The 27111-nt window shown below is 35.4% G+C and overlaps 1 protein-coding gene across 8 annotated transcripts in view; it reads left to right on the top strand.

The window, feature by feature from the left end:
* Nucleotides 1-26191, top strand: part of LOC110458682 (PH domain leucine-rich repeat-containing protein phosphatase 2-like) — a 78829-nt gene extending 52638 nt beyond the window's left edge. For all 8 annotated transcript variants that reach the window (XM_021510541.1, XM_021510537.1, XM_021510534.1 and 5 more), the window contains 16 exons: nt 1317-2002; nt 9396-9530; nt 11778-11959; nt 12196-12371; nt 12773-12919; nt 14026-14483; nt 14719-14779; nt 15588-15683; nt 16208-16366; nt 16947-17144; nt 17380-17542; nt 18212-18342; nt 18812-18946; nt 19235-19429; nt 20156-20387; nt 20621-26191. In XM_021510541.1, coding sequence (XP_021366216.1) covers nt 1336-2002; nt 9396-9530; nt 11778-11959; nt 12196-12371; nt 12773-12919; nt 14026-14483; nt 14719-14779; nt 15588-15683; nt 16208-16366; nt 16947-17144; nt 17380-17542; nt 18212-18342; nt 18812-18946; nt 19235-19429; nt 20156-20387; nt 20621-23266 — 5781 coding nt within the window. In that variant the 5' untranslated portion in view covers nt 1317-1335 and the 3' untranslated portion in view covers nt 23267-26191. The remainder of the gene's footprint in view (nt 1-1316; nt 2003-9395; nt 9531-11777; nt 11960-12195; nt 12372-12772; nt 12920-14025; nt 14484-14718; nt 14780-15587; nt 15684-16207; nt 16367-16946; nt 17145-17379; nt 17543-18211; nt 18343-18811; nt 18947-19234; nt 19430-20155; nt 20388-20620) is intronic.
* The last annotated feature ends 920 nt before the right edge of the window (nt 26192-27111 follow it).

The raw sequence follows: 27111 nt of genomic DNA, 5'->3' as shown, positions 1-27111 counted from the left end.
TAGGATTTAATACCGAGGGAAAAGAAAGAATTGTATTTTTCTCTCTATATATATAGATTTAACTACAAAGGGAACAAATATTATACCAAAATAAAACTTAGAAATAGAGATAGTTCAAGGCTACCACACCTTTTTTGTTTCTCAAAACGTAGGTGTAGTTCCTCTTTTTTTCTAGAGAGGCTTTGAGTAAGTAAAATATGACTTGGGGAAACTCAAGCAAGAGAGGGAAACATGATGTTTTGTTTCCCTATCATGTGATCAATATAATCAATCGGACATGTTGCTTAGATAGATGAGGCATAATAATCAAAGTACTTAGCTGTCTCATGCAGAAGAAGTCTGTATTATTGTTACTTCTAATTTGGGAATTTGTAAATGATATTTCATCATAGAGAGATAGAAGTGATTCTGAATGAGTAATGCAAGTAAAAACAAGGATTGAGTTAAAATAGCAGGGTTTATACTGAAGACATGACATATTGGATAACTTTTTCTTCCTGTATACTTCAATTTTCTTATTCTGTTTAAAAATTTGTGTCACCTGATATCCCTGTCTGCAGTTCACTGCTATTTTTACCTGCCGATGCACCGTAACACTATCTCTATGTGTCACTTATTGGTACAATGTGCGTTTATGTCTCATATGCGACTATAAAAATATCAAAGTATATACATATTTTCTTTAATTCAACTGGTTCAGAGACATTAGTTTGATCCAGTGAAAGAAAGTTGATTCTTGGACCAATTAGAATACCTAAAATGTTGTGTTATTTTCTGATCTAATATATACATGTATATTATATCTTGAAGATATCTTTTCAGAATTCTAACACAACAGATTTTGTACTCCTGGCTTTTGGAATTTTTAGAGGCCCATTAGTTTAGTACACATTGTCCTTACATTAATGCATTGAAGTAAAGTAATTTTTAATAAAAGTGAATACATTGTCTGCTTACTTGCCAACATTTTAAAATTTCTGTAGGAGAGATTACACTGATGATGCTCTTAATTAGAAATATCAATTAAGTGTGTCTTTGTACACCCAAGGGGAAAATATCACTTTTGAATGCATGCAGACATCTTAAGTAATTCGTTCAGATGAAATCATCAGATCTTACAAAATAGAGATAGTTTAGCAAATTCACTGGTAAGAAAGGCTAATAATTTAAAGTCCTAAATCGGGAGTCTGATTCCTCCAAAATAGGGAGAGTTGTCAAGTATGTGTCTGATATACTATTGAGTTTCATTATGTGATATGCAATAGCTGATAGGTTACATTGTATTTCAGTTGACCGTATGTGTTTTAATGTTACAGGACCAATGTGACCTTGGACATGCCGCGGGGCAGTGACAGCTCCCTCAGTCAGGTCAGCATCGGCAGCCATGGTAGTTCCCAAGGGAGCTATGCAAGCCAGGGCTCAACACGAGGACGCACAGAGGACCCACCAGGCTTCAACGCCCCCTACCAGGGGGCCGAGGCGTGGTGGAGTGTAGGAGGGTTCCTAGAACAGGGACTGACCCACCAAAGTGTCGGCCTGTCTCTCCACAAACATGGAGATGAGGAAACATGGGATCTCTCAGACTCTCTGGCTGATCTTTACCACGAGGTCAATAAACGGGACAAGGAATCTCTTGACCAATCAAATGAGGAGGAAGAAGAACCAGACAATAACAACAAGGCATACAGTATTGACAAACAATGGATAGACCAAGATACGAGTAACGGATTCATACGTGTGTTTGATTCAAACTCCGAATCCTCAAGACTTTACCCATCCACGTTGTCAACAACTGCTCAGAAAATATGTCTTCAGTGTGGGAGACCGCCAAACTCCCTCCATATTCAGTTCAATGGGGACATCATCCGAAGGCTTGAGCCTTTTGATTGTCCACTGGCTCTACAAAATGAGTACCTACAGAAAATTGGGTACAGGGATATTCACAAAATACAGGAAATGGGATCTAACGACAGCATACCATGGCTTGTCAAATTCTACGCAGGTAAGCAAACCAAATCCTCTCCGGGAATTTCAATTTTCTTTCGAAATTTAATACCCATTATTCAGTTACTGGAGTGTAAATACGATATGGTGGGATGACATACCTATTTACTACTATTTCCACAATAAATCTGGATTAATTGGTTTGAAGATAATTAAATATCTACATTTGACAAAAGATTAGTTCTGAAATACAAGGATCTGGAATGTTAGTACTCTAAAGTATGAAAGGGTTATTCTAGGTAATACAATTATTAATCTGGAACATGACCTTGGATCTTTCCTTCTAGTTAAGGGTCCTATGGAACTTAAACAAGCTTTTAAGACAAAAACTTTTCATGTAAATGTAAGCTTGAGGCATTTAGTTAGGTAAACAAGACTGAAATATTTGAAGGTACTGATTGGTACATTACAAATAAAGATAAAATTAAGCACATTTTTTTTTTGTAAGTGAAGTCCAATACATAAACTTCTTCAAAAGTTGACGTAATTTTAATGTTCTGCTACTGTATAATAAGTACGAGATTTAAGAAAAGTGTGTAATATAGTTTTCTAAATTTATAAATGTGTTTGAGCTACATTTAGCCTTCATCACCCTTAGTGACAAATTATCAAAAAATTGAATCACTCAGGACTATTACATATTATTTTTTATATAAATTGTCTGGGAAACTGAAAATATTAGAGCGACATGGTATTTAAACTCAAATTGTTTGGTTTTTCCACAAAATCTAGAAAGATTTTTTTCACAATTGCCTATTTTGTATGAAAGTTTCTGGGGTGTGTGTTAATAGCACCAAGCACTGTGACTAAGCTGGGGAACACCATTATCATTATCTGAACCAGTGTTGGGTGAATTTATATGTACCATTATTCAGGTGATATTTGAATGTATGAAGTATACATATTTCTTATTTATCCAAAGTAAACAAGTTGTCAATCTGACTTTTGACAGAAATTGAATGTTTTGCCGGCTAGTGGTTATATACCTGAAGGCAGTTTACATGTGTGTGGTATTTAATTGAGACATCTACATGTTTTTTAATCCACTATATAAATTAATAAAATACCACAGAAATTTCAGATTAAAAAGGATTTTAGAATGCTCGTAAAAGTGCAAAATATATTCGAAATATTTTTTATAAAATATTGAAAAATTTAATTATACACTTGAATTGAATCACCAGGCTGTTATTGCTATATACATGCTATAGATGTGGTTTAGATATGGAAGATGTTAATTTGTGGCTCAAAGCCCCAGGGTATAGACTTAAAAACATATTAACACTATCTGTACAAGGATCTGTTCTCATAAAAATGTTGACATCACTACTACAGTATGTGTTTGTATGGCCCTCAATATTACAAACAACATATTTTGGTCTCAACATTAAAATCCCTCCTGACCTTGAAGATTTCACCCCAAGATTATACTTATATTGATTTCTATGATTTTCTTTCTTTCCTTTTGATTTCATAATTGCCATCAGAATGTGTTCATTAAAGCCCTGATGACCTTGACCTTTTGTTATCAGAATATGTACAGTATGAATAGTTCCCTTACAGCCTTGAACTTACAGCCTCAGAATGACCTTGACCCATGACCTTTTTTGCTTTTTGGAAAGTCAAAATCGTGTATTGTCTTGAATGTATCATTCTCATTACAAACAAATACGTTTTGAGGTTTACACTAAATACATGGAATAATGTAGAAACACTGTAGATTCACCAATCAAAGTGAAGCTTAGGCATATTTGTTCATCATGCAAGACTACAAGTATTATACATAGTATTTGCAACTATAAATATAATGAAAAAATTACAAACAGTTGCATTCATATATCTGAACAGGGATTACCATTTAATTTCTGTATTTAATGTTAAAGGCTATCCACAGTTGTAAAGAAAAGTTATATCTGCATGCCTCCAATAATCATGACCAAACTAGGAAGGCTTCAGAATGGAATTAAATCAAGGCATTGTGATCCATAACTTTTTCGCAAGTTTTATGATCTAGTGAGCATTGACTGAAAAGGTTTGAGAACTTACAATGAACGATGAGGAAGTTTTAAGAGAGAACAATGTGGTGAAACTGACAAGGATTGAGAATGTAGAAGGAACAAGTCTGAGACTTATGGCCCTATCAATTGTCCTTCAGATCATGGTGAACATTGGTTTTATTATTAAAAAGTGAGTTGATCATTCGGGCATTTTCAAACATAATCCAGTAAGAGGCCAGCCATCCCCTCAATATTTGTTTAGGATAAACAGACTGCCATAGAACATATGTCCCTTCAGACTGAAAGACATAGTGTGTATCTGGGTGGAGTTTTTGCTGGGAAAAGCTCTGCGGGATGACACTCGCCCAAATAAGATTTTTGATAAAAATCATGTACCATTACCAGTGCAAAGTACAGTATATGTATAATATTCATTGGTTTTTTTTTTTGTTTTTTTCAAAATGTTCTTTTTTTGGTTATACAAAATATGATAGCAATAACTTCTGAAAGTTAAGTTTAATTCAAATGTCAATGAAATAACTTCTTCTCTTTGAGTTCAGTCAAAACATTTGGTGTACATACATAAACAGATATGTTAAATTACATTCTGACATGCGACTTGAAAATTAGTATTTTCCATTCAGTAGCATGTAAACGTCTGATACATGTAACAGTGTATATAAAAACGTTAATAAACTAGGACAGCAACACATTTACCTTTGGACTTGCAATATCATAGAGTGAGATAATCAACAAATAAACAAGAAGTTGATGTTGGAACACTGTTGAGATGAATTTCAGGATTAATTTCTAGATTGTTTCTATCATAAAATCTGTCTAAACTGACCATCACATCGGGACATCCATTAATATCTGGTCTTCAGGATTATGTGCTTCGTATTTTCCTTAACAAATAAGATGTGTTTATGCAAATATTTGCAAGTAAGTTATATTTACTGAAAATTTTCTTTAGTGTAATGAAATACCGTATTTGATTGATTAATTAAAAGCTCTGGATACTTTGGCAGTTCTTGAAAATTAGAGTAGTTGCAGAAAATTCCAATCTCATTGGTCATATTAATCAGCTAGGATTGCTGAAGTGAGTCAGTCAGATATGGTGACAGGATGAAGCACTCAGACGGAAAAAGAATGACAAGGATTGCACATAAAAGATGGGGCACTAAGTACTGGTCAAATATAGAACACAAACGTAGTTTCTATTTCCTATAACTTATATATAGTTGACAGAGTCTCCTGTATAGGTGTACATGTTCTGATATAAACAAAGTGGGACAAAAGTAGCTTTGTTGTGAATTACTCACAAACTTTATGATTTCCTAGCACAAAAAAATCTCTGTGACGAATAATCATGCTTAAATCTTGCATAATTTGATTATTTTGAGATCAGATTCATCTACTAATAAACTGTAATTGATGGATATATGTTTAAACTGTCATGTGAATCCTTTTAGTTATCAATGTAGCATAGCCAGTAAAATGTTTAGAAATACGCAAGTTTCAATCTTAAATTACTTCACCTTATAAATATGTAACACATATCTCAAAGAAACATGTTAGACCTGTTTATACATGTACGTCATAAAAAAACCACCCTAACAAGTTTGGTCAATAAAATAATTTCATTAATTCAATGAAGTTATAATGGGGGGAGACCTGTTATAGACTAGAATGAGGTTGTCTTTCTGCCCATCTGTCTGTTCGTAGACACGATCGTGTCTGAACACCTACAGTTTTCAGCTGAATTTCATGAAACATCACTGATGCAGTCAACACAATCTGAAGTTATACATCATGCGCATCTGCCAATGATATATTTTGATCTATTTACATTTAGGGGGAATTCAATTAAGTATTATCTCCCCCTTATCATGGAAATATATGCATCTTTGTTAAAAAAAAAGTTGTTAACACTTCTCCTCTCAAAGTACTGCACAGATTTGAATGATACTTGATACATGTAGCTGACACTTCCATTGAGAGGATGTGAATAAAGTTTATCAGTTGGAGTTACCTCCCCTGTCGATAGAGTTTTGCCCTTTTGTTAAAAGCAGAATTATATTCCTACTGTTCTTGATGCAGGTGGGGGTATAAGTCTGTCATTGTGGCAACAGTTCTGGTTTTTTATTTTATTGAACAGATCAGACTTTTTTATGAAAAGTCTAGTCATTTGGTTGTACCAGGATTTGGATTTTGCTATCAGTATTAGCCCACCAAACCATATCAATAGAATGTAAAACTGTTCTGGTTGGTAAGTACTGCTGAACGCTTCATTGTGTATAAAGTTTTTGAATTATTCTGACTTCGTTAAGATGTGCCATGATTAAATGTAAATATCTAGATCTACATGTCTATAAATGCTGACAGTGACAGGCTGTTGTCAAATGTCAGTTACGTATTTGATGGTGTAATGATTATTGGTGTTAGGGAAACACTGATTTGTCTGTGATTTATAACGCATGCTACAGTACAGTCTGCTAGGAGTGACAGGTCTGGGAGTAGTGACGTATTTAGACATCAGTTACTATCTACAGATAGGTTTTACATGTAAATTGTGAAATAGATTGACCTGTATGGTAATATTTAAAATCTGTTTTTTTTTGAGAAATGGATATAATATATAATATATCTGTTGCCACTCTGTAAATAACTGTGTCTAGAGCCAATAAAACACTTACGAGGAAGTGGATTGAGAATAATAACTCAAAAAGTGAACTTCTTAAAATAGCAGTAATATGACAGTTTAAAACAATTAACCTGCTTTTGTTTCAGGAAATACTTTTTAAATTCTGATAATTATTTTTATTATGAAACCTAATCATCTAGGTACGGGGTCTGTCAAAGTTTCAATCTTTGTATTTATTCAGGGCTGTGACAGTACATTATCTCTAGTTTTACCTTCTAGCCTCAGTCATTGCAGGATATAGATTTACAAATTAGAAATGTTATGACCCTTTAGCACAAAAAGTTCACTTATTTATCTCTAAGTTATTATTAAGAAGGAAATGAAGTGGTCAAACCTGATAATATTATCACCTTAAGCCAGCTGTTCATCACCAGGCAACAGGCGCTGTAGACCATCAAATATTCAAGTAAATCTGCAATTTAGGGATAAAGTTGTGTAATTTAAATGTTTTCCCATTATGCTGTTGGGAGTTTTGTTACAAAATCGTGGCTCAAGTTTGCTGTCGATGCCCAGCCTTTAAAGCTACAACGTGAACTATTGAAATGTCAGAGTATTGATCCATTCAGAAAATGAAGGACAAGAAACTTTAATGCATAAAAAATTGAATTCTATAAAGCTTGGTTTAAGTCTGACATTAAGTGCGAATAGGTGGGTGTTAACTTGTATTCCGCTCCGTCATGATTTTGCCGTGTCGCTGTAACCATCACGCACTATTTGATTCTTCACTCAAGTTTAGCGTTAAAGGAGTAATAAATTTATTATATACATTTTTCACTGTTACCAATGCAATAACCCTTTACTACCCCGAAAAAATCAAACTCGTTTTGTACGTGGCAATTTATGATGTACCCGTAGTACTTAAATATTTTGGCTTGAGCAATTTCTGTTAAAGCCTATTTAAGTTGAAGATATTATTTGGATGCAAATCATGCTCGGGTACATATACCTGCCAACCCCAGATATACTGAAAGAGGTTGATGACCCTCTTTTGAAAATAAAAAAATCGAGGGTCATAGCGCGGGACGTCTTTTTTCGCAACAAATATAAGAAAAATATATGTAGATATTAAATGAGAACTTTAATATTTTAGTGATGTAAAAGGTACATTCTACATTCATTGAGCTTTTCTTCCAGCAGATCTACAGTAGCTGCATGATCCTCATCCACAATACCAAATTCAAAGCTGAAAACTTAAAAGATTTGTCAACAACACAACTTATAAAATTAATTCATAATAAATATGATACTTTGTTTTCACAGGCATTTTTTTATGTCAATTAAAGTGGTCTTGACAATAAGCTGTCACATTCTTCTCATATAAGTACATAAAGTTCATGATCACATGATGACACCCCTTAATATATGGCAGTTGTATTTAAGACTTACTTTAATGTTTACCATGTGAGAACTCTTTATTGCAAGAGATACAAAAGATACATCAAAGTAATGATCATCTCTGATAGCGAAATGTCCTGATTTGCCATTTTGTTTCATCTAATTGGTTTGTGGATGAATATATTGATGTTAACATTGAAAATTTCACTACGGTATTGTCAACTGTTAAAGATAATTTGATAACTCGTAACAGTGGAAGGCCAATAATTTACAGGGCCTTTTCTTTAGGAGAGTTGGCATTTAACCTTCAGTTAATATAATGAGCTCTGTAACTATTTTCTAGTCCAGATTTGAAAATCACCTCTTCCAGTGACAATGCTCTAAACAACCGTCGATCACTTAAACACAACAGGTTGGACCAGCTTCTATATTGTTCAGATGAGTTGAACTTCTGACTGTATATTTTATGTCCATGATGTTAATTTTAAAACCTGAATTACGCAGCCATTAATTGGTATAAAATTCAAACGTTGTCTTCAACACATACTTATCATGTCAATACATGTCTTTTAAAGACTATTATCTTGTTGTTATTTTTGTGGTTCCAAATACTTCCTTTTAATTCCCTATAAAATCTACGAGAATGTGGGTGGATCACATGCTTTGGTCAAATGGTACAGGACAAAATGTCTGTGAGTGTGGGATAATGAGAGGGTTAGAACGTGTGAACAGTGACCCATGGTGGCTGTGTGGACTCAAAATCAGGACTTCACATTAAAAATAAATAAACGATTGATCAATCATGAATGATATCAATGTTAAATTGACTGTAAAAATGTTGTTCGCGGATCCGTGTTCGCAAACTGCTTGATTCGTATTATCAGAAATTTTATCGCATTTCGTCAGTGATTGGGTATGATTTTTATCAATAATGTATATTTGACCATCTGTGTCACAGTTTATTTCAGACATAAAAAATACACTTTTACAACCCAACCTTTAACTATCACTGAAATCATTAATGAAAACATTTTATCCTCAAAGCTGTCGAAGCATATTCTTTCAGTGTTTTAGCAGATCTATAGGTCTAAAAAACCATTGTTTTGTAAGTTAAATAACTTCAGGAATTTGGCCCCAGTCCCATGCTATAGAAACCTTGGACATGAATATTCCTAAGCAAAATTTAGAGGATATGAATTTCCAAAATATTAAAAAAAAAAAAAAAAAAAATTTTTTTTATTACATTATGAAATGTAACAATTAATAATTGAATGCTAATACATTTTTAGAATTTTATCCAAACAGGCAAGTTATGCTTTTCATCTGAAAATAATCATGTTTTACTTTGTTAACAGGGAAACCTATTTCTGACAGTACATACTCACGGAATCAGCTGTCAGCATATGCCATGGTAAGAAAGGGGAAGCTACTCCACCAGTGGGTCCGGCGACTTTGTGTGGTGTCCGGCACTCGGCTTCAAATATATAGGGGTAAGTCTGATCATATCATAAAATAAGGTAAAAAATACTATATCATAAAAAAAAATATGCAACTTTCTGTTCCTTAGAATAAGAATTAAAACTAGTATCTGCAGTTCAAACAAAGCTCAATTTCATTCCCTGGAGTATTACCTGTACATGTGTCATGACAAGTATACCTGTACAAATGTCGACATAGTATACCTGTACAGGTGTAGATATAGCATACCTGTACAGGTGTAGATATAGCATACCTGAACAGATGTAGATATAGCATACCTGTACAGGTGTAGACAAGGTAAACCGGTATAGGCGTAGACATGGTATACCTGTACAGGTGTAGACATGGTATACCTGTACGGGTATAGACATGGTATATACATAGTATACCTGCACAGGTGTAGACATATAGTTTACCTGTGCAGAAGTAGAAAAAGTACATCTATTTGAAGTGCTTTAAAACAGACATTGAAATATTCTCATATATTTTAAATGTTTAAGTGAGATTATCTTTTGAATTAATGTTATTTCCCCATGAATTTCCTTCAAAGGATCAATGAAAACATTAAACAGGGCTAATATCTTAACACCTGATTACTTGAAATGTAAATTAAGATTGATCTTGTTTGATCGCAAGATTATACAATTAAGAAGGCACCCTGATGTAGACTTTATATACTCTAATGCACGTCATAGAAGTCAACAAACCCGTAACATGCCACAAGCATCTTGATTCTGTAAGTACACAGGATCACAAAAGTCACACATAGGCGTAATCTCTAATATACACATTCCATTGGCGAAATTTTCTCACAGTACCAGCGATTCCAGTCAGGAAATTTAATGAGGTTATAAGTTTGATATCAATGCCGAGTCCTTTGTCCCATTCGTTCTGGTCGTGTTCGACCTGACACAGGGTCGGCACGTTTCCCACAACTCTTTTCATGTAATACCCTCTTTTAACTCTTAAAGTATTAAATGAATAAATATATAGTGTACGTGTTCCTGTTTTTCTCATTATTTCTATAAAACTTTGTCTGTATTGTACACACACCCACTAGTAGATTTAACACCTGTGACAGGTAAAGGAGACACCTCCTGTTCCACAATCCATGTAGATTCTTCATGCTAAAAAAGAAATTCTGAAAAATAATTGGTATAATACTGCTAAAATCCAGTCGGTCATTAACTAAAAACCTTTCCTGAAATTTAAATCTGAAAGAAAATAAACATTGGGGAGAAGAACATGCATATATTTGTTTTCACATTGGAACAATGTTTATTCACGTATACTAAAAATGCAAGAAAATAATACTGCAGAATTTTAATGGCTTGGATATATAAAATTATTACTCAATAACACAGGGTTTACTAATATTTGGATATACCAAAATACATGTACAATGAATAGATCACTCTTCAAAAATTTGCTTAAAAAACGTCTATGTGATCAATTTATTCAAAATTGGTTCTCTACTATTGACTCTTCGTCTCATGGACAGTTCTACTCTATCTTTAAAAACAAGTTTAATTTTGAATCCTATCTAGTTAATCTTAATTCCAGCGAACGTATAATTATCAGCAAATTTAGAATATCGAACTTAAAATTACCCATTGAAACTGGTAGATGGGTTGGTATACCACGTACTAATCATACTTGTTTGCTATGTAATAATGGTATTGGGGATGAATACCACTATCTAAATGAGAGGTATGTAACTGGCCCTTATTATCCAGAGTGAGCTACTTTCTTAAAAATGTAGAAAACCTATGTATTTCACGCTGATGTCATACAATTGCATGCTGAGTTTATTCTAAAATTGCATAAATTTGTTATTTATTACCTTTATATGCTTATAATTTGCAATTAATCATTATTATTCTTGAGTGAATTACTTTAATGCATATTTAATATAATTATTCATGTTACAATGAACTTAGTAACTGTATTACGGTGTCTGCCATGTATGTTGTTTTGAATTTTTGACCTCTTGTTACACACACAAGTGTGTCAAGAGTGTAATAAAGAATCTGAATCTGTACTGTAAGCTCACTAGCTGCATGCACGTGGGAATTTTAAATTTTGACTTCTTTTTCAAGGATCATGATAATCACTGTGTAGTATCTGTATGATACATCAAATATTTATCGTACAATAATTAAGATCAATCAGAAATATGCAATTTTAGGCATGTTAACTGAAAGTAAAGAAAACTTATTCTGAAACCCTTTTAAAACTATTGTTTTCTTACATTTCAGATAAAAATAAGAATTCCAAACCAACTGTTGTGCAATTAGCCAAGGGATCTGTGGAAGAGGTCCAGGTCAAAGGTCATGACCTCTGCTTGAAGTTGACCTCTACGCTTCAAGGCGACAGATCAGTGTATCTTGCATTTGCTGATGACAATACCTACTCAAAATGGATCAGGAAAACAAAAAAGGTAAAACCTAGATTACAAAATACTTTGGCATACTATTTCCATTGTTCCGTAATTTAACCTGAAGTTGCATAATAGGTAATTTGCAATACTTTATTTTCTTTAACAAAATTTAAAGAGAGTGATATATGTGAATACAGATGTGATGTGAGTTGAGGAAGTATCTTTCATTGCTACCATCACTTACTAAATCATTGTACAGACTTTTAATTCTGATGTCACTTCCTGTTGGTTTGCAGGCGACAGCCAAGCTGCCGTCTAAGGCAGATTTGTCAAACTGCCACCTGGAGTTCCTTCCAGAGACTGTGTTCATCAACGAAGACCTACGCATCCTCAACCTCCGGCACAATGCCCTCAAAGAGCGGCCGATAGAAGAGGACATATACACCATCGGCTGGCTTGACGATCTTCCTAGGTAAATGATCACAGTCTACCACCAATAAGTGATTTTGTTTTTCTCAGTTTTACAGCCGAATACAGGCTGGTTCCCCTAGCTAGAAAGTGCCTTTGTTTCCCAAAATTACCAAAAAATGAGGAATATTTTCCCAATTTCAATAAAATAATGTTATATTTTCTGAATTCATTAAGGAATAGGCTGTGAAAAAAATCCATAAAAAACCCACTGTGCCAATAGACAGATGAAGTGGTTATATATATATAGTTCTGTACTTACCAGGTAATGATCACTGAATTAGTCTAGACTTTCTAACTTCTTAATGTAATTCAATAGTGAGTTTTATCATTTAGGGTGTTCTTTTAAAGGAAATCTGTACGTTTTGGAACTTTCTAACACAGGATTTTCTCTTTTGTCTCCAGATTTAGTAACCTGAAAAGTCTCAACCTGGCAGACAACGACCTCCAATGTTTCCCTATGGCTGTGTGCAAGATGAGGACGCTGACAGAACTGAACGTGGCCAGTAACAAAATCATGGAGATTCCGACAGAAATCACCGACCTGACCAAGTAAGTAACATACAGTGAAACCTTGTTACACTAGCTACAGTCACCATTTGTCAAGCAAACCTTTGGTAGTATAATCAGAATTGGCAATAACTCGAGGGAGATATACATACAGAAATATTATAGAAATAGTTAAGAAAGTAAGAGAAACTTGGCCCACTTGTTATAAAACATCTCAACTCTTGAGATTTCCTCAAGTCTAAGATTTCCCATAGACAATATATTGCTTGAGAATTTCCTTAACTTTGAGATGTTTTATACAAGTGGGCCAAGGACCTTGTACTATGATGGTGGTGCTAAGGTTTGCAAACGAAACAAAAAGATGTAATGTCAAGGTTGAACTGTTTGGTAAAACCTTAATATAATCCTCATTTCATTTGCCGCTTCATTAATATTGCTTACATTTTTCAAGGTCCTCATATCCTTTTTGTTTAACAATTCCTTTAAACCAGAGTATGGGGGCCACCACCTATGATAGATTACGAGTGTTTCTACCACCAATGATAAACCACAAGGGATAGAACTAGAGCTCCTTTGTATTGCCAAAATGTCACTGAAGAAATGGTGCCAATATAACAAGGTTTCTACTTTACAGAGTTCTATACACTAATGTCATTTCAACAGATTCAATAAAATAGCTCTGATGAAGGAAGTATTTGATACTTAAATATCTGTAGTACTGAATGTTCATATGTGGTCTATGACAATTTTCAAAGATTTCTTATTAAACAATAAATTTCTCAAAATTACAAATATATTAGCATTTGTCACTATGATAGGCTATTTTTAAGCTAAATATAGATTTTAAAAGAGGAATGATATCAAAATTGTAATTGGTATTGGAGATCAGTTCCCACATTTTTAAAAAGGGTCTTAAGTGTTAAAAATATTAAAAAAAATAGATAAGAAGTTTTGAATGAAGTTGTAAATTTACATTCTCTGGATTATTTTACAAATTTTAGTGATTGTAAATTTACATTCTCTGGATTATTTTACAAATTTTAGTGATTGGTACAGAAATATATATAATCTGAATCATTTTAGCTTATATATGAGATAAAGATTTTCCTGACATGAATCAGGACTCAAATGTTGTAAATGACTTGTAGCTTACAGATGCTGCATGCTCATAACAACCACCTGACGTCTCTCCCCGACAACATGGTGGAAATGAGGTCACTCAAAGTGATTGTCCTGGCCTTCAATCACTTTACCACAGTCCCAGAGATCCTGCTGGAGTCCCATCAGTCTTCGTTCCACCAAAACCTGGACAGTGTTATCATGGCTGGTAACCGGGTGGAAAGAATACCCTACGAAATTCTCAGTAAATTGAGGCACGTGAAAAAAATAGACCTGCGCATGAATTCTCTGACATTATTACCCAGTGAAACGGCCAAATTCCACATTTTGGAAAACGTGACTCATCTCGATGTACGAGACAACCACATTCCTGACTTGGATGTTCGGTCACTGAAAGCGTTGGAGTATTTAAACTGTGAGAGAAACGCAATGCACACGCTGCAGATCAACGGAATGTCTTTAAAAAATCTTTTTGCTTCAAAAAATGGTAAGCATTGTAAACATTTTGGAAACTGTGTGACCTAGTACATGTCTAAGTGTGTTTGTTGTTGATTGTAGTTATCTTTAGATGAAGAGTCCCACCAATTTTAAATGTTGAGTTCAAATTGTTTGTTTTATTTTACAAAGAACTTTATCTGCCAAAGTTTATCATTATTTCAAAGAAAAAAAAAATGGTTATTTGCTTTCACATACATATAAAAATGGAAATTTCTGTGTTACAGAACTGGAAACATTTTCCATCAATCCAAAACCAGAATATCTAGTCAACTTGGAAATAGCTCGGTAAGTGTTTGAACGGGGTCCTTCACCGATACACATATGTATATGACGCGTGTAGACCGTGGCAGGTTGAGGGAAACAGATGCATTATTTGTCACTTTAAGCTGCCTTTAATCGCTGTGAAATATATCTCCTTTTGCAAAAGAGTTTCACATTTATAAACCTTTAAATTGTCTTACCTTAATGGGTAGCATATACTTGGTTCATTCATTGATGACCCATTTGAAAGGTACAGAAAAGTGACATAATTTTTTGGTTTTGTATTGTTTACAATAAAGTAAATAATAGATCTTAACAACAAGTAAAACTGGTAATGGAGCACATAAAATCTAAAAAATGTTTTGTGCAATTACTAAGATACAGGTGAACACGATACACTTATTATAGGGTTGTACAAAAATTAAGCATCCCCTGTGTGGCAGAATGAGAAGAAAAAGATTTTTTTAAATGATATGTAACAGGATTGGGAAAATACCAAAGTCTGTCCAGGATTTGAACCAGAAATTTGAATGAAGGATTGTCTTTGTTTGCGAGAGAAGTGATCTACGTTCAGTAAGAGAAATTGGTAATGCAACTGTAAGACCAGGATTTAAACCTCTGGCCTCCGACTCTCATCAGATGCTCTTACCAAGTGAACTGTCTAGTCACCAGCGATTGACCTCATCCAGATCTGCTTCACAATATATAAATCTCAAAATCATTATAGTCTTTATTCACTAAGGAAATTTGTGATTCTTTTTAATCAATGTTATAAGCAGGTTTAGAAAATGTAGTAATGATATACCCTGTATTGGTAATGTTCCTTTTTCAGCAATAAATTAAAGGTGCTACCCTCATGGGTTTCTGAGTGTTTCTTTCTGGTGAAGCTCGATGCCAGCCACAATAGACTACGTCGACTCCCTGGCAAGTAAGTTGCACAAATTATGACCTGCTATCTTAAAAGTAGAGCTATATCTACAACTGACACACACCCTGTCATAACTCTCTATGGTTTTCTGTCACAAAATTTAATTGAAACTGGTGCTTCGTGCATTTTTTTTTGTGTGTCTTAATTGGCTTTTATTATCATTTGGTGTAAACATATACTGTTCTGTAATATCTTCTCATTTAATTAAACGTGTGGATAATTATCNCATGGACAAGAAGCGGTTTTGATCAACACATGCTGTATATTTGACCATCTGTTTGTACAGTACTTTAATTAATTTTGATAGTCAAGGTAAATTCACAATTCTGTTTCTGGAACAAATTTGAAAGATTCAAATTTGTTTCAACACCATATTAGTCGATGGTATTTACAACAGCAATTAATTTGCAGAGTTTTAATACATCAGATCTTTTTTTAGTTCAGTATTATAGCAAAAACGTAATGTCCACCATAAAAGAACTCTACAGTATAATGATAATGTGTGATGTGTTTTTTGTCCTCAGACTGTTTGTAAACGCCCAAAAGTTGAAGATACTGATGCTCGGCCATAACCGCCTGACCGAGTTGCCGTTGGAGATGGAGTCTACGGTGATTGAAGAGCTCCACCTACAACACAATGACCTCACGGACCTTCCTCAACAACTCCTCTGTCGCGCGTCCAGGTAGAGTACAAACTGCCAGTAATACCTGTTACAGGTTGATACAGCCACTGCATGCTGTATTACCTTTTTGAAGACCTTCAGAATTATTCTGCAGTTGATATTTTTTTCTACAGTCAAACAGGTACATCCGAGCACCTCCATTAAGAGTGAGACCACCTGTGTGATGATACTACTGTAAATTTCCCCTATTGTAGTGGTATTGTTGTTGATTGAACCTCTAGCTATTTAGAGACCAGCTGTGTTGAGAGAACATGTTTTTAATTCCTGTTGGTGGTCCCTCAATACAGGTTTGACTGTATATCTATGTATTATTGGAGATGTGACGTTACAATTAGAACTAGTTGGAGATTTGACTGAACAAATTTCACAGTATCATTGTGTTTATGTGTTATAAGGTGCTCATGTACTCTAGGTATTACACATTAAGGTCATGATTTATTTTGACATACTCCATCAAACTTCTTTTAACGCAATGCTAGATGGTAGTATTAAGATGTCCCAATTTAAAGTCTTTATATACATTTGATATTCCCTCTGGAGTTGATTAGAGGTAGCTGTATTTTACGTTATGTGCCCCCAGACTGCGGTACCTGAACGTGACAATGAACAAGCTTCAGGATATGCAACTGTTCTCACACACTGAAGGCGTGAACAGGATGCAGGAGCTGTACATGTCGGGTAATCAGCTGGGGAATGCTGCGCTGCCCTTTGCCTGTACCTTCCCACGACTCAAGGTGCTTCATGTAGCTCACAACAACATCACCGATCTCCACAGCAGGTACTGTACCAGTTTTGTTTATTGATGCATCCGTTTATTGACGCAACTTTGACCTAAATTCTACTTCTTGTTTACAATATCTATAATTCTTGACAAATTTTGATAAAACTTGGTAAATGATTAACAATCAATTTCACATTTCACCATTGTTGTTGGAGTTATGCCCCTTGTCCATAATTTCTGTGATATTAATACTTCTCCAATTATTGTTAATTAGAGATTGTTGTGTTTACAGGGATATCATTAGACTAGAGGTTCTACAGGAGCTGAATATATCGGGTAACCTGTTACGTTCCCTCCCGTCGGCTGTGTGTAAACACCCCAAGTTACAGTGTCTCAGGGCCAATGCTAACCTTCTCAAGGATCTTCCAGACTTCAAAAAGTCACCCAACCTCAAGGTAATGATAAATGCCATACCGTGAGGACAAGTGTATTCATACAGCCATGAACTTAATGTAAGGACAAGTGTATATTGTAGAACAAGTAAATATAGCCGTAAATTTACTGTAATGGCAAGTGTAATCATACAGCCATGAACTTAATGTAAAGACAAGTGTATTCATACAGTCATGAACTTCATGTAAGGACAAGTGTATATTGTAGAACAAGTAAATATAGCCGTTAATTTACTGTAATGGCAAGTGTATTCATACAGCCATGAGCTTAATGTAAAGACAAGTGTATTCATACAGCCATAAACTTAATGTAAGGACAAGTGTGTATTGTAGAACAAGTGCATATAGCCGTAAATTTACTGTAACGGCAAGTGTATATACAACAATGAACATAATGTAAGGAAATGCATACACAACTAGGACGGGTTACTCTTTATATATAAAAGTAATGATATCCTCAAACGCACACTGCATTCAAGGATATTTTCAAAGCTCTTTAACTTCTCTTAACTGTGAACATAAGTTAACAACAGAATACTTATAGTATTAAAATATGAAAGGCAAATTCAGTACTGGGCTAATATGGATGTAAGCAGCATAGAGACAAATGTTCCCGGATTACAATACCTATTGTTTGCTTGTGATCATGATGAGTTTCAATATGTTTTACAGATACTAGATGTAGGATCTAATCGTCTCTCCGAGTTACCTGTCAGCAAACTGATGGGATCTCAAGTAAACCTGCTGGACATCTCCGGTAACCCTAACTTGATGTTGGACAGTGGCGAGCTCAAGGGCATCAGGTATGTGAGCAATAAGTATGAACCTCTTAGAGCATAAGGTTAATGGCAGGGCTGTATTTCAGAAGCTCTATAGCATCAGCTAATGTATCAGGTGTTGGCCTTTTGTGGAAAACTGTAGGAGATGAGATGTGTGGACAGTCTGGGAAGCTCCGATGCATTATTCACCTGGAAAGATTTCATGAAAGTTAACGTTCTTGGGCATCAGGTCTGTGGACAATATCCGAGAAACTCTAGGGCTTCATTTTTCCAAGAAAGAAAAAGACTATTGATCAAGCAAAGTGAAATTTAGAACAGGTTTATAAAGGAATGCTTTCTTTGGAGTGACAAAGGCATCCCAAATTGCATAAAGTATATGCTGTTAGAGTTTTGGGAGGGAGGCTTAAGCTAAGGGTATCAGTATACATATGTACAAATCTTCCTGGTGTGTCAGCTAGTGAGTTTTAAATGAGGTTGAAATATATATTTTCAGCAACTGGAAGAAAATCAGTATGGTTGACATGAGGGGACAGAACCGCTCTCTGCTTGATCTGCGACAAGCCCCGTTTGATGATGTGAACCAGCCATGGCAGTCAGGACTGTCTCAAACCTCGGGCATGAGAAACAAGTAAGGAAACAGTAGAAATTATCACCTTCAATACAAGTTTACAATAACTTCGTGTTAAATTTCGTTTTCATATTCAGCATATAGAAAAAAGAGCATAAACACATGTCACTTTTTTCATGATTTTTTCTTCTAAATCCAGTTTAAGCCTTGTTGAATTTTCTCTCCTAACTGATATTGACTGATCATAACAGACGTAGAATTTGTGATTTTATCACCCCATTAATAAAACAAGAGACATGCCAAGTCTGATCTGAGTAGATCATTTATTTCTCTGTACTGTATTTTAAGGCTGTCTGTTGCCATTGTGAACAAGCCTAAGTTCACCAATGAAGTGGAGGGATTGTTTGGGATGTTTGACGGTGGCCGAAATGATGAAGTGACCAAGATCCTAGGGGAGGTAATCTGTGACACCATGCTGGATGAGTCGAAGACGATGACGTCACAGAAACACTGTATGAAGTACACCATGCTGGCTGCACATGCGTAAGTCCTTGTAACAAACACATCAAACCAATTTGACTTATAATTCTAAATTAACCCTTTCACCACTGTAGACAATAATGGACTCATCAAAATAAATGTATGGTAGAGTCTACTAAAGTTACTTAGGGGTGAAAGGGTTAAGAAAACTGTAAAGTACAGTAAAACCTGTGTAATATAATGCCATGCAGGATGTCATAATACACTTGTATGATTTGGAAGTTTTTATTAGAACTGGTAAAAATGCAACATCTTGGATATGACAGCATCGGAAAAACCGGGGTACAAATTAGATAGGCTTCAATGTAATATCAACTATCCTTCAACACAGCAAAACATCCCTACAATCAATATCATGTGTTAATAAGGCAATTAATGGTCTGATTGTATTTGGTCATGTAGAAAGTTTCTTTATATTTTGTGGGGATTTAATTTCGTGGGTTTTTGTTATCCACGAAATAAACGAAATTTAATGTCCCACCAAAATTTATGATTTTACATTATGCTGTGTTCTGATATTTGCTGTTTGGATAATGCTCTCATTATGGACGAAGTTAAAATGTGGTGAAAATTTCCTAGTTTACAGTGTATTAAGATTTTACCATAAACAATCAATCTAAATCATGTTGAAAAAACATTTATTTTATAATTTTGATCATGCAGTAATTTTTGAGACAAGATGACGACATTGATATAATTGTCACAAGAAATGACCTCAATGTTTGACAGGAAGCTAAGGAGCACAGGTCAGAAGGTCGGAGCTGCAGCGGCTCTATGTCACATTAAGAAGGTCTCAGATGGGGTTAACACACATCACCTGCTCAATGTGGCCAATGTCGGGGACACAGAGATTGTCATCAGTCGGAGCGGTGAGGCTGTCACTCTGTCCCGTCTCTTCCTGATCCAGTCAGACACTGAGGAGTGTCAACGAATCTGCAGATCAGATGGCATCATCACAGAAGTAAGGACCTTTACCTCTGACTGGTCTTAATGTATTTGATGAATAATTTAATTACACCACTGTTTGATAGAATGTTTGTCTCACTATATTTGATGGATCATAAATAGCTGTTTGATAGGATGCATAGGGTAGAACAGTCTATTGGGATAAAACAGAAGAAAACGTATATAATTTGTTTTACATTTATATTTTATGTTTCATTTTGTTTTGAGGTACCTAATTGTTTGTTGCAGGATGGGCGTGTGAGTGGGGTAACATTCAACACGAGACTGCTTGGCTGTACATATCTATACCCACATGTCCTACCCGACCCCCATCTCGCCAGCATCAACCTCCGACAGGACGACCAGCTCATCATCATCGCAAACAATGGTCTGTGGAAGTACATGTCATACCAGGAGGCTGTTGATGAAATCATTGACATACCCGACCCTGTTCGGGCGGCCAAACGCCTCCAGGACCTGGCTCAGGGGTACGGGTCTAAGGAAAGCATTGGGGTCCTAGTTATCAGGCTTCTCCTGTCTGACGCTGAACGTCTCAGGATGAAAAACATCCTTGAAGAACAATTTAAATATGAGCAAGAACTTTTGAGTGAGATTGCCAAAAGAGATGCGGCTCGGGATGCGGAGAGGCGTAAAAGGAAGGCGAGAAAAGCTCAGGAGGAAGATGCTGTGCCAATGGACATTTTTAAATTACGAGAGACAAAACGGCCCAACAGAAAACAAATCACGGAGGTGTTCAACATGAACGACGGTTCAGAGGAAAGTGGAGAATATGTCAGTCTGAAAAGTATGAGTTCAGAATCGAATAGTAGCTCTGTGAATTCCACCAATTGGGAATCTCTGCTGCAGCAACGGCTGACAAGCGAGGTGAAGGACAAAGAGATAGAAATGGTGTTTGGGGAAGACTTGGACCCAGAGTTTGGTCCAGGAATGGACCAAGTGGATTCTAATTGGGTACAGCAGGGAGGCAAATATCTTGGTGACAATGCCTACCACCTGGGTAGGGAAATCGTGAAAGCTCCTTCTCCATGTGTTGGTACAACACCCAAGTATGAACCATTCATGGGCCCTGTATCAAGGCAAGTCTCGGTAGAATCTGTTGAGTTTCAAAAGGAATATAATCAACCATTTAATATAGACAGGGATGCCATATTGTTTCATCAGATGCAGCTAGCGCGATCAAAGAGTCGTGGAGCTAGCATTGACAGTATGGACTCCACTCAGTCTGTCCCAGTGAGTGGGTCAATCCGACAGTTTGACCCCCCTGTCAAGACATCTTCTCATAGCATAGAGGTCCTCATCCACAGGACGGCATCCTTACCAAAGAAGGCAGAGTTTGGTGTGTCCAATCCTGAGGCACGGAGGTCAAAGGGTCAGAAACAGAGCACTCAAAGTGATGACGAGGGTTCTGACAATGACTTAGAGCCTGCAGTGGAGGGTATACTTGATGAAAGAGTGTCTCAGTCTGATAGGACTATCAGAAGAGGGTCATCGAAGAAAAATAAACCTATTCCATCTAAACGATTGTCACAAGAAAAGGCACGAAGGGAAGAAAAAGATCCTTTGTACATGAACAATGCCGATACAAAGAAAGATCAACAACCTGTGTACAAGTCATCAGAGGAAAACCCACATGACTCCATGGAGTCTGTGGAACAAATGTTTGATTTTACAAACTCAGAAGAAAGTGTAAAATTTCCCAATTTAGAACAAATTGGTAGATTTTCAAAGTATGAGGAATCTGATGGTGGATTTTGTTACGTAGAGGAAATAATTGAAATTTCAGATGAAAAGGAATATGTTAAATATCATGGTGATGAGGAAATAGTTATTATAGACAGTTATAGCCTTTCTGATGATGAGAAAATGTATTCAAGGGAGACAACAGATCCTGAACCAGAAAAACCAGACATGTTACATGACCTTCCTGGGCATCTGGGGGGTAGTGTAGACAGTGACCCTGCAGTACATGTATTCAAATCCAACAGTCCTGTTCCAGACAATCTGGAGGAAGACCTGTCCGTTGTCAGTGGATACAAAGGCAACAAGAAGGAAAACAAAAAGCATCCGGCACCTGCACCCCCGAAACCTTACCTTCCCCCAAGAACTGTCCCACCAAAATTTCATAAAAATGAAATTTTGATAGATTGGAAAGCAAACAAACCAAAGAAGTCAAGGAAAGCACCTTCTCCACCCTTACCTTCCGAGAGATCTTCAACACCTCCCCTACCACAAAGAGCAACATCCCCACTCCCTTCATTTCACAGATCAACACCTTCATCGCCTCCTTTACACAGAATCTCACCCCCACTTGTGAGTGTCAGTAAAAGAGCACCCCCTCCTAGACCACCCTTGCCATCAGACCATAACCCAAGTAACAGCAAGCACTCTGATATGCCTGTGAATGGACAAAGAGAAAAGGTTGTTCCATTTAGACCTCTTCCTCCCCAACCTCCGCATCGAAACTCTAGTCTCTATAGCAATGGACATCACACTGAAATGGCTATAGAGGACCAGTATGCCAAGCCTGGGCAACGCAGGAGTCCCCCAGAATCCCTGAAACTGGCCCAGGACTCCAACTCCCTCACTAGTCTCAAGGAACTCTACCAGATGATGGAAGAGGATGATGAGGCACCAGAGCCGAACATCCAGGACTGGAGCCAATGGTCAACTAGGAATGTGGTCAATAAAGGAGGTCAGAATTCAAAGGAAGACAATGTCGGTGACAAAGATCATATAGACAAAAAGGTGAAACAAAGTGACCTAAGCCAACATCATAAGATGCCCAAAACTGTTTCTTGGGATTTATTAACTTCCTCAGGTACTCAGATAAACAAGTCTCTGTCAGAACAAAGCTTGGTTATTACCTATCTGTGACACTGGTTAGTCAGTGTGAAAACAAAACTTGGTTATAACCTATCTGTGACACTGGTTAGTCAGTGTGAAAACAAAGCTTGGCTATTACATATTGTGACAGTGGTTATTCAGTGTATGAAAACAAAGCTTGGCTATTACCTATTGTGACACTGGTTAGTCAGTGTAAGAGAAAAGCTTGGTTATAACCAACTGTGACACTGGTTAGTCAGTGTAAGAGAAAAGCTTGATTATTAAACTAAAGTAACCTACCTTTGACTCTGGTAATTCCATGGAAACTCATGCTGGGAAACTTAAGGGGAAGTAACTTTAAATTCCTAAAATATAATAATCATGATTGATTTGGTGCTCAATACGTATAAAATTGATGTAATTGTAGCATTCAAAGAATGCAGCTGTTTTGTGTTTTGTGAAGATCAATATAATGTGGGGTTTTTTTGTGCTGCTTAAGATGGCAGAATAAGTAAATAGCTGTGTAAATTATCATTGTATGACATATGGAGTATATATATGTGTACTTAATCTATTCATTCTGTTGTAGGCCCATCATTGTATAGATCTGTAGAGAACTTAACAATGTATGTTTCTGATCTCCCCGATTTGCTGCCTTATAGTTTTACTGATGGTTGGCCATACAGTGAGAACACTATTTTTTATTGTTACTAACTGTATACATTAAGTGCTAAATGCACAATTCATTAAAAAGTTCTTAATTTGATTAACCTGCCTTTTTTAGATCTACTGTATAACATGATATGTTCGTTGTGTATAAACTTTTGTTGTTTTCATTGGAACCATGAATATTAATACAACGAGTGTTTCTACAACTCGAAAGAGTATTCACAATGAAAACGTGAAAAATATGTGAAGTTTATTTCAATCAAAAATGTGCACACAAAAATATATACATTGTACATGTGTAATTTATGATCATGTTATATCAATGAAAAAAAGTATGCAAAAGACTTCAATTCCGAAAATGTTGTAGATTCTACTTAATAATAAATGAAATGAACTTTACTCTACCACATCCAAGGAAAGTGTCATAGAACCACGAAAGTTTGTACCCATGAAATCGTTTGAAAGATCCAAACCACAAAACAAAGTGTACACGAACATTGCATGTTATACAGTATCTACCACCCTCAGTGAGTCAAGAGTGCTTATCTGTATGGTTTTAGTAACTTACAAAATAACTTTATGTGAACATAATTGAAAAATGTAAATTTAAGTATTTGTAATTAAACTCAACATTGCAAATCTTATTTTTGTATTGGTATTTCAGAGAAAAAACAAACTATTTATGCATCACTTGGTGTAGTGTTCTCTTGGTTTCTTTAGTTTGCAACCACAGTTACAACATTTAAAACTTTAAAAAAAATCATAACAGAAATTTCAGATTACATTGCTGCTAAATGTTTCAAAGCAGGAAGAGGTTGTGTAAAACATGACATCAACTTCCCTTTGTTTTAGCAAAAAATCAAATGTCTTTTCGAAAATAATGTATTTTTATTTTTAGAATTTAAGAAAATATTTTGCTGTTTAAATTCCTGTGTTCATATGGTGCTTTTCATCTGAGGGTGACTAGAAAAGTTAAAATGTATATGCTTTCCAATTGAAACTTGCGTGCTATCTCGTTGAAGTAATTTACCCTAATTCTATTCCTTATGCTGACATACATATACCGAACTGTTTATAATCTCATTGATATTTATCTCACAATGATGTGCAATACTGTATTTATCCAGAGATGTATTTCATCATTATTCAAGTCAATGCTAATGGTTCTCTATCAGATGAAATATACTGCTATGTTCTACACCTATTGTGTCACAAACCTTTGGTCAGGGTAATATATGGTTAGGTATATAAAAATAATTTGATAAAAATGAAGGATTTCCTTGAATTTTCTGTGTATGTTACTTTTCATAATGTATCCCTTGAATTGTCATGAGAAAGGTCAGCTTGAAGGTAATAATATTTGCAAAACAATTGCCAGTTTGCAAAAGATTTTTTTTTTTTGCATGAAATAACACAAGCAGAGCAGTTGATTTATACACATGTCTAAATTGCTTGTAAAGGGAGACAACCTGTAGTACAGGGATGAAATTTAACAGAAAAATGTCATTAATTTAAAAAAGAAATAATTAAAATACTGCCACTGAATGGAAAAAAATAATTTCCTGGCAATGGATGTGATTCCTGATTCTATTCCAAATACTTGAATCAATCGATAACTAAACGATTAATTATGCTTATATCCGAGTTAAATGAACACTATTAAGAATGCCGTGCCTTCAGCATGCCCTGGCTACTACCGTATGCAGAGTGGAACCTGGTTAGTCTTGAAGAGGGTTCTCTTAATATCAAGCACATAGTATATCAGTTCTTGATGTTCTTGATTTAAAATACTGTATGTTATTTTACTAGATGAGAGGAGTTCTGGCTTTAATGGAGATAATTCACACTAACCAAGTTCCACTCGATTCAACAGCAATACTAGACATTATGTACGGCTCAATTTAAACTAACATGTCTATACACTTTTATATACTGGACACAGTTTATCTAGGTTCATTACATTAATGATAAGTTAAAATAAATTTTAAATATTTTTTTTTTCTTTTTTTTTTTACTTTTTAGTCAAATAATATAAAAATGAAAACATGACGTTCTTCGAATTCAAACTGATCACCATCAGATAATTTATACACAAATACTCAATTTCAAATGTATTTAAAAAAAAAAAAAAATGAGTGAAATTTTATCTCAACATATCATTAGGCTAATTTTGATGAACTGGTCCCAGGTTATAATAACTGACAGGGTTATATTGTTTATGATTGTGATACAACTTCTCTTTAATATCTGTTGATTCTATTTGTCAACTGTTTCTTACAAACTCATTAAAATGTAATGCAAAACATATTACCAGTACTGCGTTGTTTGTGAGCATGCTTGATCGTGGACAATTTTTCAAGGATGCTTTTCCATAATAATAATAATAATGATATCCATCCCAACTCCTGGCCTTATTTTCCGTTTACGTCTTTTTCAGGGGTCGTCATGTATATTTTTCCATTGTTTGACTTCTGCTTATCAGTTGCGGATCAAGAGGGGTTTTTTGGGCTTCAGGACCAACCACCACCACCACCACCGTATCACCATCCCCCAGCCTGAGAATTTTCTTCAAAAATCATTTCACCATTTTCCACTGAAGATATGAAATCTATTTGATTGAAATTTTGATCGACATTGTCCTTGACCCTGTTGATATTCCTATGGGGATCCGGAAAAGCTTGGTGTGGCCAATTTGTTTCATAGTTTTATAGGAAGACATTTTATTTCCTAATGTGATACGGTGATCGAACTTGATACATTTCGCTAGTTAGTGTACCCTCTGGTTTCTTTGTCACCACCTCGATTCTCACTTTGACGAGGTGGCATTACTTGACCTAGGTTTATATAGTTGGTATTGTCGATAAAGCAGAAGACGCTAACCCTTCCGGAACATCTGACATAATTCTTGAGGTTTTAATGGTGTTCAGTTTAGTCTTTCCTTTGATCATTTGTAGCCATAGTTTCATCGATGTTGAGTTCAAATGATGATTTTGGTCTTTCCTCTATGTACATAATCAGTCTGAATACATAACTGATAAAAAAATTAACTTGCTCCATTATCGCACTTTGCTCAAATAATTAAAAAAGAAACATATATATCTCTCGCTATTCGTTTATATAAACGGCTTCTTTCAACATAACAAATTGATAATGATTTGTGTTTTTTCAAATATAATAACTGTTAGAGTCGTTTTGCACCCGTTCTTTTCTCTCTCGAAAATGACCAC

This window comes from Mizuhopecten yessoensis, unplaced genomic scaffold, assembly GCF_002113885.1.
Source record: "Mizuhopecten yessoensis strain PY_sf001 unplaced genomic scaffold, ASM211388v2 scaffold9687, whole genome shotgun sequence".
NCBI lineage: Eukaryota > Metazoa > Mollusca > Bivalvia > Pectinida > Pectinidae > Mizuhopecten > Mizuhopecten yessoensis.
This window is presented reverse-complemented; position numbering and strand designations above follow the sequence as displayed.